The sequence below is a fragment of the Glycine max genome, chromosome 13, assembly GCF_000004515.6.
Source record: "Glycine max cultivar Williams 82 chromosome 13, Glycine_max_v4.0, whole genome shotgun sequence".
NCBI classification, from domain to species: Eukaryota; Viridiplantae; Streptophyta; class Magnoliopsida; order Fabales; family Fabaceae; genus Glycine; species Glycine max.
Genome location: NC_038249.2, coordinates 45133137 through 45145891, shown reverse-complemented (window position 1 = coordinate 45145891; position 12755 = coordinate 45133137). Strand labels below are relative to the sequence as shown.

At 34.9% G+C, this 12755-nt stretch overlaps 1 protein-coding gene and 1 long non-coding RNA gene across 3 annotated transcripts; one reads left to right on the top strand and one right to left on the bottom strand.

Annotated features, from left to right (window-relative positions):
- The first annotated feature begins 6947 nt into the window (after window positions 1–6947).
- On the top strand, window positions 6948–7639 carry LOC102664667 (uncharacterized). Its single transcript, XR_417801.4, has 2 exons — window positions 6948–7321; window positions 7447–7639. It is a non-coding gene; the product is annotated as an uncharacterized lncRNA (long non-coding RNA).
- A 465-nt stretch (window positions 7640–8104) lies between these two features.
- Window positions 8105–12203, bottom strand: LOC100809011 (mediator of RNA polymerase II transcription subunit 8). Of its 2 annotated transcripts, XM_014766148.3 has the most exons (6): window positions 11536–12199; window positions 10781–11446; window positions 10487–10693; window positions 9386–9439; window positions 8742–8802; window positions 8105–8569 (listed from the first exon to the last, which is right to left on the bottom strand). In XM_014766148.3, the coding sequence occupies exons 1-6, from the start codon at window positions 11941–11943 to the stop codon at window positions 8367–8369; spliced, it is 1599 nt and encodes a 532-aa protein (XP_014621634.1). In that variant the 5' UTR covers window positions 11944–12199; the 3' UTR covers window positions 8105–8366. The 2 variants fall into 2 exon arrangements, with proteins under 2 accessions (XP_014621634.1, XP_014621635.1); XM_014766149.3 differs by lacking the exon at window positions 9386–9439 and having other exon boundaries at window positions 11536–12203.
- Between the last annotated feature and the right edge of the window lie 552 nt (window positions 12204–12755).

The following is a 12755-nucleotide window of genomic DNA, read 5'->3' as shown; positions in this document are numbered from 1 at the left end:
TTTGATTTATCCAAATTTATATTATTGTGTTTTTTGCTTTATTATTTTCTTTCGACAACCTTACTTACTTTTTTTTATAATAAATCGAAGAAGTATGTGTTGTTCGTATAGGTTTTAGTGTTTTCTCCATAAATGGAATGGCAAGTGTATTAACAAGTGCAACTATATTCTTATTTATAACGATCTTCTATCAGGAAATTCTCATGTATACTAATTAGCCTCACTCATACAAGGAGAATGTGCAACAAACAAGCATGTACTTATTTTGAAATATATTAAATGGATGATGTCCCCCTCTCCCATCAGTTAATTTTCTTTATTAATTTTGATGTGCCGACTTTTGCCATTTTTAATTAATCATATCATTTGGTATGTTTATAATAAAAAAGGTATATGTTTTGATAAACATGATAATTATTTTCACGTATCAATCTTATTTTTGTAAAGTAAGCTTCTATCATTTTTTAATCACTTATTTTTGTAACATCTTTTTTCTAATTAAACATATAAAATTTTAAGTTTGATTGTTGATATTGTTTTATAATTTTTACATTTTCAATTATTAACATGAAGCAAGATGTTTAAAAGAGAGTTTTGTCATGAAAATTAAGTTTGCACAATAACTATTTAGCGTACAAAAAGATGTATATTTGTTCTAAGATGGAAAATAAATTAAATTAAAAATCCACATGCAAGTATGTTAATTAAAACAATTAAGTATAATAGTTATTAAAACTAATTTGATAAAAATTATAGTAATTAAAAATATCAATATGATAAAAGAAAAATTTAATAGAAAAAATAAGCTAACAAAGTTATAAATGTGTTTAAAAGTAACATGTAATGTGATACATTTTAAAAGAAAAAAAACTAAAGAGAGTAATTCACGTTTAAGAATAAAATATAATTTAATTTATTTTTATATTATTATTACCTTCTTAATTTTTTAACTTCTTGAAAAAAATTCTCAAAGTTATTATTTTTTAATTGATCTATGCGACTTATCATACATTGAATATCCATTTTATTTTACTAATACTTTTTAACTTTTTCTTAAACATTGATGCATTATTACAAATATCAATTCAAAAAGACAACAAGTAAATAGATTAAATCATTAGCAAAATTGGCAATTAAAGCTTTTGTTATCGGGTAAAATAATTCGACAAATCAATTACATCAATAACATTAATCGCTAATTAAATTGTTTTAAAATAAATTTTTATATAATATATATATATATATATATATATATATATATATATATATATATATATATGTGTGTGTGTGTGTGTGTTTTGTTTTATGGGTTGATCCCATGTGATAGTTACGTATTCATTCCATAAAAAAATATTAAATAAAAATAAATTATTTTTGATTAAAAAATATATATTATATGAAAATAGTATACAAAATCAAATCATTTCATAAAAATCCATAATGCACTGAAATAAAATTATTTTATTTTTAATGATATACATTCTAGGAAGCAATTCAAATTAAAATGAGACTAAACAAACTGAAATTAAATACATAATCATATATATAATTTTCATTTAATTATATGAAGAGTGGTAATTGGCTCAAGGTCTTCTTTTTTGGGTTGAAAATTGATAGGGGGGTTGGATTCATGTTTGTTACTTGTGAGAGTGATTAAGCTGTTGCTCTTCAATTACTCGACCAAGAAAATGTTCTCTTGCATCTATATGCAGCCTTAATTTAGAAGATTAATGGGTAGCATCATCCTTAGAATCTATCATTTGTTCATGTCACTTTTTGTGTGTTGGATGCATGGCCAGTAGCCATGAAACATTACTTGTTTGCTGATGCTTCTCGTGTTTCCTTTATTAGGTTTAGTTTTGTTTTGGTTTTGTTGTCTTTATTTCTCACTCATAAAAACAATATAAATAATTTAAATCAATATTTGATATGACAATTATTTCTATTAACAATTAATAGAAATTTGAGAAAATATTTTTGGAGATATTTTAACTCTTCTCATTTTATATTCTTTTACTTTGAATCTCGCATCTCTGTGATTCTTGTGTTGCTTTAACTCATTTTTTAATGTTGTGTTGAGGATGCGTTTGAGGTTGGTGGAGATGAGTGTAATAGGAGAGTTTTTTTTTTCTTTAGTTGTTTCTAGAGGTTTAATATCATTAGAAATCATATTTGAATTTTAAATTATAAAAAGCAAATTTTCCCCGCCAAAATATGTCACAAATGTTCACAAAAAATTATATAATCTAAGTCGTTAATAATGTTTAAAAGAAAATAGTAAAAAAGAGCAATTTTTATTGGAAGGCTGAAAACAAAAATGATCTAAATTTGAGATACAAACATAGGTAAGAAATAAAGAAAATTCCTACCTTTTATTGTGATATTTTTATATGTTTATCTTTTAACTATTCTCTAAACAATCAACTAACTTGACTAAAAAATAAATAAACAAACTAGCTATTTTGTTTCAAACTTTCATGTCAAATTAATTGTATTAATTATTAAACTCCTAAAAGATAAAAATTCGTTAAAAGAATAGCATTTTTTTAAAATAAAAATATGTACAAACAAACATTTATAAAATTTAAAAAAGATCAATTTAATTCATCCTTAAACTATTTTTTAATTGAGTCTCTAAATTACAAAATTGGTTTTTACTATCTAGATTTAGTTTATGATGATTTGAAGAACTCGAAAATGATAATTTTGGTTAATTATACTGTTTTTATAGAAATTTAACTATTTTTTTTACATAATAAAATTAACCATTAAAAAGAGAGACGAAAATAGACCAAAATTCATCATAAAGGTATGAAGCGCGCGAAATCGAACGAAGAATAAAAAACCGATGGTCTTATCCTATTTTTTTTTTTTCAGTCCTCAAGACGTCACCTTCTGAAATTAGGATCATAAAGATAATCATCATCTTAGTATTTATGTGATTCAAAATTTGTAGGATAAACTGTTAGCCCACTCCGTCGGCACCGGTGGAACAAGCCACCGCGAGACCAGAACGAATCAGGACCAGGCCACCGCGTCTGCACGATTACTATGTGACTGGGCTACCTGGGCTACCACATTAGCTTCATCTGTAACAATGATAAGTAGGGCACGTGTGGGTTATTAGAGTAGGCACCTGTTAGAGTTAGTTAGCAATAACCGATTCTGTTAGGCGGTTACCATGGCAAATCATTGGCCATAAATACTGATATACCTTGTAATAAAGGAATTAATGAAAGATTAAGCCATTTGTCTGAAAGGAGTTTCTTCCCTTCCTCGAATAAGGGTGAACCTATTCTCATTCACGTCCATATTCATTCACGCGCATTCCTTCCTTCATCTCTCCCACCACTATAACCACAACGACTTTCTCTTCCCTCCGCCGCGAACCATAGCACCTTCTCCACACTCCGTCGTGAGCCATAACATAAACCCTACCATTTCATTGTCAATGGCGAGCAAACTTGCTAGTAAGTGGGAGCTACTGGACCGGTGGAGAGGCATCGAGGAAGAAGAGGAGAACCACGATGACGATAATGTTGATCCCTCCAAACGTCGTAGCCTCCACCTCAACAAAGAACAATGGTTATTGCTATTTCTCCCTTTTTTTTGTTTTCAGCACCAGAAATAATTCAAACTACAGTCTACTGATCGCTATTTGTTTTAATAATCATGGAATTGCAATGTTGATATTAGCTTTCCCTTGAATTTTGACTTTATTTTTAATGGGAATTATTTTGACTTGTTGCTGAAAGCAAAATAAATCAGAGTGATAATACCTAAATCAGATTTTTACTCTCTTTGATGCATACGCATTATACATATTCCTCATTGTCATACCCTAATTTCGTTCGGGGACCATTGTTTGTTGACATGCGACTTTCGTTTGACCACCTCAAAATGTTTAACACCTATCGTTGTGGAATTCGTAAAGTTCCGAGATGTTTCGAGAAGAAACCGGTCAAAAACACGAAAACGGGAGTGCATTTAGCAAAGTGGGGTGTGTGTAAATAAACTGTTACACTCTAATTTCATCCGAGGATCATTTTTTATCGCTTCGGAAAGCTTAACACTCATCACGGTGGAATCCGTAAAGTTTTGTGAAATCTTGGAAAGAAAACGGCCAAAAACACAAAAATGGAGGGGGGTGAACTTAAAATGGAGGAAGACAAATGTCAATAATAAAGCATACTTAACAAATAACTTAAATTGAATATTATAAATACCTTTCTCGTCCATACGTTGGCTGCAACATGCTTAACATACTCGGTCAGCACGGATGGGTCGATCGGTCCACCCAGAAATCCCTCATGCTCATCTATAGCAGCCTATGCACCGGTGTCTGCACCAATGTCTTGTACGTCAGCTTCTACCATCGGCTCATCCGCAACTACGTCAGCCTCAACCGCAGGTACCACTGGCTCAGCGTTCGCAACAGTGACAGGTACTCGTTGCCTGCGTACGAATGCGGTCGGCCTTCGCTATTGGGGAGAATCGTCAGAATCATCATGAACCTCTCTCCCCAGACCTCTGTCACTAACCCTACCTAAGGCACGGCCTAGGCCTCTAATCCTAACCATGATCTACAAATGTCTACCACAAATTTCATCACTGATTTCATGCACTCAAAGTCATGCAAGTTCTAAGAATGTTTAAGTAATGTTGAAGGATTTCATTGGTCTAACACAAATTTGATTGACTCAAAGTCATGCAAGTTCTAAGGATTTCAGTGTGATTGGTTTGAGGGTGAAGAAGATAAATATTGGCTTATTTGTGTCTACTATTTTCAACAATGTTTTACTTATTTGGCATATTCAAGTTTCGGTTTTTTGTGTGCATAGTGAAGGTTTGGGATTTCAAGTAGCTTCTCAATGAGGATTTTGGTATGGTCTATGCCATTTCTTAGAGTGTAACCATGAATTTGCTTCACTTGCCTCATTACATCACAAATCTTTTTTGGTTTGAGTTGACTTCTCAAATGTTGGAAACTTGGAAGTTGTTTGTTGTCTCAGATAAATGTCACTTCTAATCTCAGTTTGGTTGGTTTAACTTGTGCATCAAATAAAAAAGTGCATAATGCATCCTAAATATATACAATAATTATTTCTATCCTTAATTAAAAAGTTGCAACACATTAATTTGCTAGAAGCAATATAAATATAGTAAAGAAGAATAATTAACCTTAGGAGGTTCAATTTGTAGTTACATGAAGTGTTTTAGACCAACTTAACTAAAGGCTTAAGTTGTTGGGTGGGAGGTTCAACATTGGTTTTATATATATAATATACCCTTTCATGCAATATTACTTTGGGCTTTATGCATTTATAATGCGTAGGCCCACCCTACCTTGTGTGCTAGAATTCAACTTAATTATGAATGGTGTGGCAAGGAAAATAACTCATGACCAACTGGTCATAGAGATTCTGGTTCTGGTACTATTTCAAGGAGCAATACTCCTTACAACCTAACTTGTTAAGTGAAGACTCAAGATCTGTAACATGAAGTAACCAATAGTGAAAGTTGAAGCTTGAAATGGAACAACTATGCAAGCATTAACTCCACTTATAAGGTGGTTTTCCAACAAAGATAATTGGGATACACAACTATTCCTTAACCCTCAGAATGGATGATAACAATTAAAACAAAAAGAAAAAAATGTAGTATGCATAATGAGAAATAGATATGCAAGAGTTTGGTCTATGAACAATAAGCTACAATGCTACAACTGAGAAAATATGAACACAACAACAACAACAACAAAAACAAAGTCTTATCCCACTAGGTGAGGTTGGCTACATGGACCACACAACGCCATTTGGTATGGTTAAAAAAGAAAATATGAACAAAATTAAAAAAAAAATAATTACACGGTTTTCTTAACAAAAATGATGTTACTTCCCACCCTCCACTTATAAATATCAACTTCAATTCAAACCAAAAAGCCTCAAAACCAAACCAAAAAGCCTTAACATGTTCAAACATTTCAAACATTATACAATATACAAGATTATGCATTATACAGTACAAACCAAAAAAGTCTCAAAACCAAATTTCAAACCAATATCAACTTCATCAAATAATGAACGCATAATTTCAAACTTTTTTCATTACTCAATCGTACTCTACTTCAGCCTAAAAGCCTCAAAACTAACCATAAATCGTAATAAAAATCATTTTTCATAATTTATAACATATTTGCCATTTTTTAAATAGATTCTTACAGATCAACTTGATCCGCCACCTCATTGCGGATCAAGTTGGTTCGTACCCAAAATACAATTGTGGATCATCATTTGCGGATCAACCAAGCTTGTGGACCAACCTAAATACCCTAACGGATCAACCTAAATACAGCAAAGTAGAAGAAATGGAAATGGCGCTTACCTCGACGGTGGACGGTGGCGAAGCTCTTCACGACAATCTCCTCAATGCGTGCAACTCCACGTCACTGCAAATGGCAATGCCTCGGAAGAAGAATACCAAAAACGCGCAGGGAAATTAAGACCACGGCGCTGCAGGGAAACCAAACAGTGACGCTAGGTGCACTCGCGAGAGAAACCTAAAGCGTTGGGTGAAGAAGAAGAAATGGAAACACTAGTGAAGAAGAAGAAGAAATGGAAACGTTTAGGTTAAGGGGTATTTAAGTCTTTTTTTACTCAAAGTGTTGGGTGCACGAGCAAAAATGCTGGGTGCACCTAACATCACTCTAAATATAAAGAGTATGTATATATATGATGTGCTGCTATTAACTAGGATTGGATTGAATAACTTAAGTAATTTTTTTCTGAAATGAGAAATGTTTTTTTTTTATATCTCTATCTCATCATATTGATCAATTTATCACATAATATTTTCCTCTATCTTTGTGTTTGCTATATACAAAACTTAAGTATTAAATACAAATTCTCTCCATGTTGGAAAAGGGGCAAAGCTGAAAGTCAATCGAATGCAAGGTAGCTGATGGTTGGTACTTTCCTTGGCAATTTGGCATATGACTGTTAGTTAGGTTCATTTCATGCATATATGAATTAGTATAATGAAAGTGAGTTGGAGTGATTAATATGCATGTCCAAGTCCAACATACAATGATTTCATCACCTCCTACACCTCCCTCTCCCCTTCCCATTAGTTTTGGACCAGGCAACCGGACATACTCCTTCTCAGTATCTTCAACTACTTCCCCACCTTTCTCGCTCGTTCCTTCCTCCCCATCTGATGACAATCTTCCCCTAATTCTGCACAAGATCACTAATGTTCCATCATCAATATTTTCATTGGATCACCAGCAATTCCAATCCAAGACTCCATGCCTCAAGTACTTGTAAGTCATGCAAGTGCGTACGATCCATATACAACAACTGCATGCAACTCAGAAATTGATTTTGCTTTCCGTCCTCTCATTAAATAACACTAACCACTTGTTTTTATCTCCATGAATAAGAACAGGTTGGAATGGTTTATACAAAGATGTTGCAGTTGCTGTAACAAATTTCCTTGAATCATCCTAACGACACACAACATCTCAAGTGTTCAACAGAATTTGTTCCCAGTGGTTATTATATACTTAGGCATTCAATCTCCTTAACCGTTTTCATTTTGCCAACTGTATTCTCATTTAATAATTATGTGTCTCTTATTATTTCTCTTCTCTACCTATCATAATTCTCTGGATACCCGTGCTGATAGCTCGTTTCATCAGTTTAGCATTTCTTAACAGTGCTGCTGGTGCATCGAAGCTTAAGAATCTATTAAAATCCAAATAAAATAGATAGAAAATGCCAAGGGATTTTTAAACTTGCCTTTGCTTTACAAAGCATTTTATGATAAACCATTTTAAGTCCTCTTTAAAAATATCACCCTTAAAATCTTTTTTTTCCAAACACAGCGATATCAAATGAAGAATTGGCCAAGATTTTGGTTCAAATGGTCGCTCATATGAAATTAGAGGTAATTATGATTTCCAATGTTGAAAGGATAGGAGTGAAGGAGAGCAATACCATTCATAATTTCATATGTTTGGGTTTGGTAATAGTAAGACTCAATGAACGACGATGCCGTGGTTTTCGATTATCGCCCCTACAAATAGTTCTGAATCAACCAGCCATTTTACGCTCTTCACAAACTATTTTCTAAATTCTAACATAGGTTTCCAATATTGTAATTATACAAGCCTGCCGTATAAATCCAATGAACCCACAAACCGAACTGGACTAACCAGTTTTTTTTTTCAGTTCAGTTTTTTTTTACAAAATTAAAAATAATTTGGTAACCCAAAAAATAATTAAACTAAAAGTTTGGTTCAGTTTTAGTGAACCATGTTTCTACAGCAACATGGTTCAACCAACCCCATCCATGCCGAGTCCTAATCACTGTGGATTTTGCTGTCTCTGCTGAGAGAAATTGGGGTGATTCTGTTGTGTGTTTTGAAGTGTCACCAACCCAGATTGTAGATTCTGAGCATTTGCCATGCTACCAAATGCTTGTGAACCATGTTGTTGCTGCTGCTGCTGCTGCTGCTGCTGTTGTATGGGCATCATACCACCAGGATTGCCACCTCCCATGTTAAACACTGCAAGGTAAGCTCCACAGTGATGATTCAGTAATAAGTCACACACATATAGAAGATGGAATAAATGACACACCAGGCTGCATCACAACCCTTTCAAGGAGGACAAACTACACAGACAATGATCCCCAACTAACAAATGAAAAGATAAAGATATTCAGGATAAAGTTCATACCCTGATCACTCAACATTTGGGAAGGATGACTTCGCTGAGGGTTGTTTCCAGATAATCCTAACTGAGGAAATAATAAATGTATAGTAAGTTTGAATATGTTATCCTCATGATTTAAAGTTAACCAAAAGCAAGCGGAGACAACTATTCAGTCTATATAGATGATGAACCAAATGCATGATAGAAATTATTTTGTTCAAGTAATGACCAACTTAAAGTGAGTCACAGGGTAGTCCAGCCGGTCCTTACAGAAAGATGTCATAATGAAAATTATGCCATAAAATTTCAAAAAAATAAAATACAATAAAAAGTGGCCAAAATTAAAATATCAATTTCTTAATTTTGCAAATCAGAATGGCCCCTAAAAGTCACCTATTAGTTTCTATTATAGTTGCAACAATGTACAGATAGACTGAATCATCCGGAAGTATAATGTCAATGGAGTGAGTCAAACAAAAAAGTGACTAAACTTTACTAGGACTAAATAGTGGAGTTCAAAAACATGCCCAGAACACCATAGACAGATCAGTCAACAAAAATTCCTTTGACTTCTTTCTTGTTTCATTCAAATCTGACAATTTATACCTCAATAAAACCAATGAGACATATCGGGATAACCCAATAGGCAGAGAACATCAATGACAAACCTGCACCCGTGGGAGAAGGGACTGTGAAGGTAATGTGCCGGAAATGTTTGGAATCTGAGGTTAAGAAGCAAAAATCATCACAGAAGTAATTGTTGAAGCAAAGCACATTAACAGTAAGGGTAGCACAACGAAACACAGCAACAGCACATCATCAAAGATCCAGAAAAATAATCTTTTCAAACGGAAAGACAAGAAATCACATCCCAAATTACATAAATCAAATCCAGGAATACAGTTAAAATTGATCTCAAAAGAACTGTGCTATGTTCAGAAAGCTCCATTTCAATTAAAACAAAGAATGATTTTATTGCTGTCAGACTAACAGACTCTCCAGTGTTTTTTTTTTTTTTTGCAACGCAAAATAATGCTCGAGTGTTAAAGCATTTGTAAAGCCATACCTACTCTATATACTGGCAGCAATACAGAGTTCAAATAGTAGGTAGCCCTCCACAGGACTAAAAAATAAATAAGATAAACTCAACCCCCCTAACTCCCCCACACCCCACCCCCACAAAAAGGAGGAACAAAAAAAAGAGGTCTGCAAGAAACAAAAACAAACAATATTAACACACAAGTTCCCTTTGGGACTGACCTTAGTCTGATTTTGGAACCATGTGGCTGGTGGTCTAACTACTTGTACTGATAGTACCGCTGGTACTGATTATATATATAAATGTAATTTATTTTTGCCGATAAAAAAAAAAACAAACACAAAGGACAAAAAATGGAGTTACTGATGAAATTTACTGCAAGAAAAAGGTAAAGAAAATACAAGTAAAAGTGAGTTCAGGTGCTATATGATATGGACTCCAAAATATTGTCTTCCTTCCTTTTAGTTTATTTAATTACTTATGAGGTTGGCTTTCCCTTCAAAGAAGTACTAAGGACTGAGGAGGACAAGAGGAAAGCAATACAGCACCAACAGATAGTCAAAGTAATTCAACAAATTAGTTATAACTTCCTTCTGCAGTTAGCTGTCCATGAATATATATATATATATATATATATATATATATATATATATATATATATATATATATATATATAGTCATAGTAAAAGAGCCTGTCTATTTGAATAAATTGTAAACATGAATACCATACCATTTGAGTATTAGGTGTTGTTTGAGCAGCACTGAATAGCGCACTGTTAGCAGGACCAGAAAACTGGCTTAATCGAGTCATTTGGTTTCCTTGATTGAGTTGGCTTTGACCAATGCCATGCTGAACATGTCCTGAAGGCAGCTGCCTACCCTGAAATTGCTGGTGCCCAAGTGGTTGAGAAAATTGCATCTGATGTTGTCCGTGCAACTGATGATGAAAGCAAGCTTGTTACCCCCAAAAAAGAGAATAGAAAGATACAACAAATAGCACTAATACATAACTTGAAAATATTACCTGTCCCAGTCCTTGCATTGCAGACTGCCTGAACTGTTGCTGCTGAGCAAGAATTTGGTGCTGCTGCTGCTGTTGAGGTAATTGCATGAATTTCTGTCGTTGCTGCTGCTGCTGCAGCACTGGTGGCTGTTGTTGGGTTTGTTGTTGCTGAGGGGATGGAGAGTTCATGATGTTTGTAGAAGACCTAGGTGAATTGGCATATGGGATTGGGGAAGCTGTTATATTGTCAAAAGAAGTGGTGGTGGTGGTTGCAGCAGAAGGAGATGCTGCTGATCTTCCCAAAAGTTGTGATACGGTTGCGGAGGAGGCCTGTAACAAGGAATTCTGGGCAGGCATGCCCATGGTGTTTGCTGAGAGTTGTGGTTGCGGTTGTGCAGTAGTAGGGTCATTGGCAATGACGACAGGAAGTGCATCTGCTAAATGCAATGGAGGTTGTGCAGGAGTGATGTGCCTCTGGTCTCCTGGTATCCGTAATCCGTCACCGGCATTGACAGCAGAACGGAGTAGATTTTCTTGCTCTTGAATTTTGGCAGCCTGACCCTTGTCTAGAGTGGCCGGGGCAATGGCGGCTGGGCCTTGACGAGTTCCGAAGCAGTAGGCTTTGCGAGTGTCAGCCAACACTTTTTCAGCACCTTCACAGGCTGCGGAAATCAGATCAAGACGGGCCTGAAGCATATTAGGTTGGTTAATAGGTCATGACTCGTGGATGAAGCAATTCGAAATTCAAATTTCAAAGCTCATTCATTAATAATTACCTTGAGCTTCTCAATTTGCGTTGGAATTGGGAGGTTTTGCATCCCCAGAAGCAATTGATCTCTCTTAGCGGTGTCGTCGGTCTCCATTTCAGGGAGTAGTTTGGAGGAAAGCATGACAGGGAGTATGGTAGCATTGTCGGCATTAACATTCTTGGGATGGACCAGAAAGGCCTTGGACACCTTCTTGATGTCATCGACGATGTTGAAAAGCTCAAGGTTGACCATAGAATATTGACCCAGAATGTCTTGCCATTTGGGGGTAGAGTTGGTGCGACCGTAGGCCTCGAAATCTTCAAGAATACGAGAGATGGCTTTGAAGAGGCTGATAGCGCGGGTCTTCACTTGCTTCAGATTTAGCTGCTGCTGCACTGCCTGGTTCAACCCCTCTCCTCCCTCGCCCCCCTCCATTGCTCAACCTCTCTTCTCTTCGTAGATATGCGGATCAACGAGGGTGCGCGGTGTTTGGTCGTAGGTGGTGCGTCTTGGGTTTGCGGAAAGTTAGGGGTCGCAGGTTGTTCGTTGGATTCGTGGCTAGGAGCGACGGATTTGTTGGTTGATAGGGGCGCGGAGGTTTGGTGGTCCGCGAGACAAGGAGGTATGTGGCCGCTATTGTGTTTTGGTCAAGAAGATGAAGGTTAGGACTTAGGAAAAAAAGGGTAAGCGCTGAGTTTTAGTGCAGATACGGACCAGCCATCCCGGAGCCCAAACATCTTCTCGTCCTATTTTTTTGTTGATACGTATGGAGCAGTCCGGGGTGTTGTTAGGTGCACCTAGCAAATTTGCTAGTACACCCACTAATTGTGTAATTTTTTCGTTTTGTCTTATCTTTTTGTGAAAGGGATACAGATTAACTAATGTAAAAGGGATACAGATTGGTCAACAGGCTTACGGATTGGGTTAATCCGTAAGCCTCACACGGATTGACTCAAGCAGGAGCCCAACATATGAGGTTTACATTATTAGCACGACGCTCTAGCCAACTGAGTTAATAGATCAATTATGTTATAAAATAAATAATGTTATATATAACATTAAAATTTCTAATGTATATTTAATGCGCATGTAAATTTAAATAATAAATTTTGTGACAATTAATTTTGATATAATAATTAATATATTTTTATATATAAATTGTAAATAAAAATAATATGTTTATTAACATAAATCTACTAATGTATTTTTTGACCTTATTATAATTGATTTTGATCTAATAATTTATT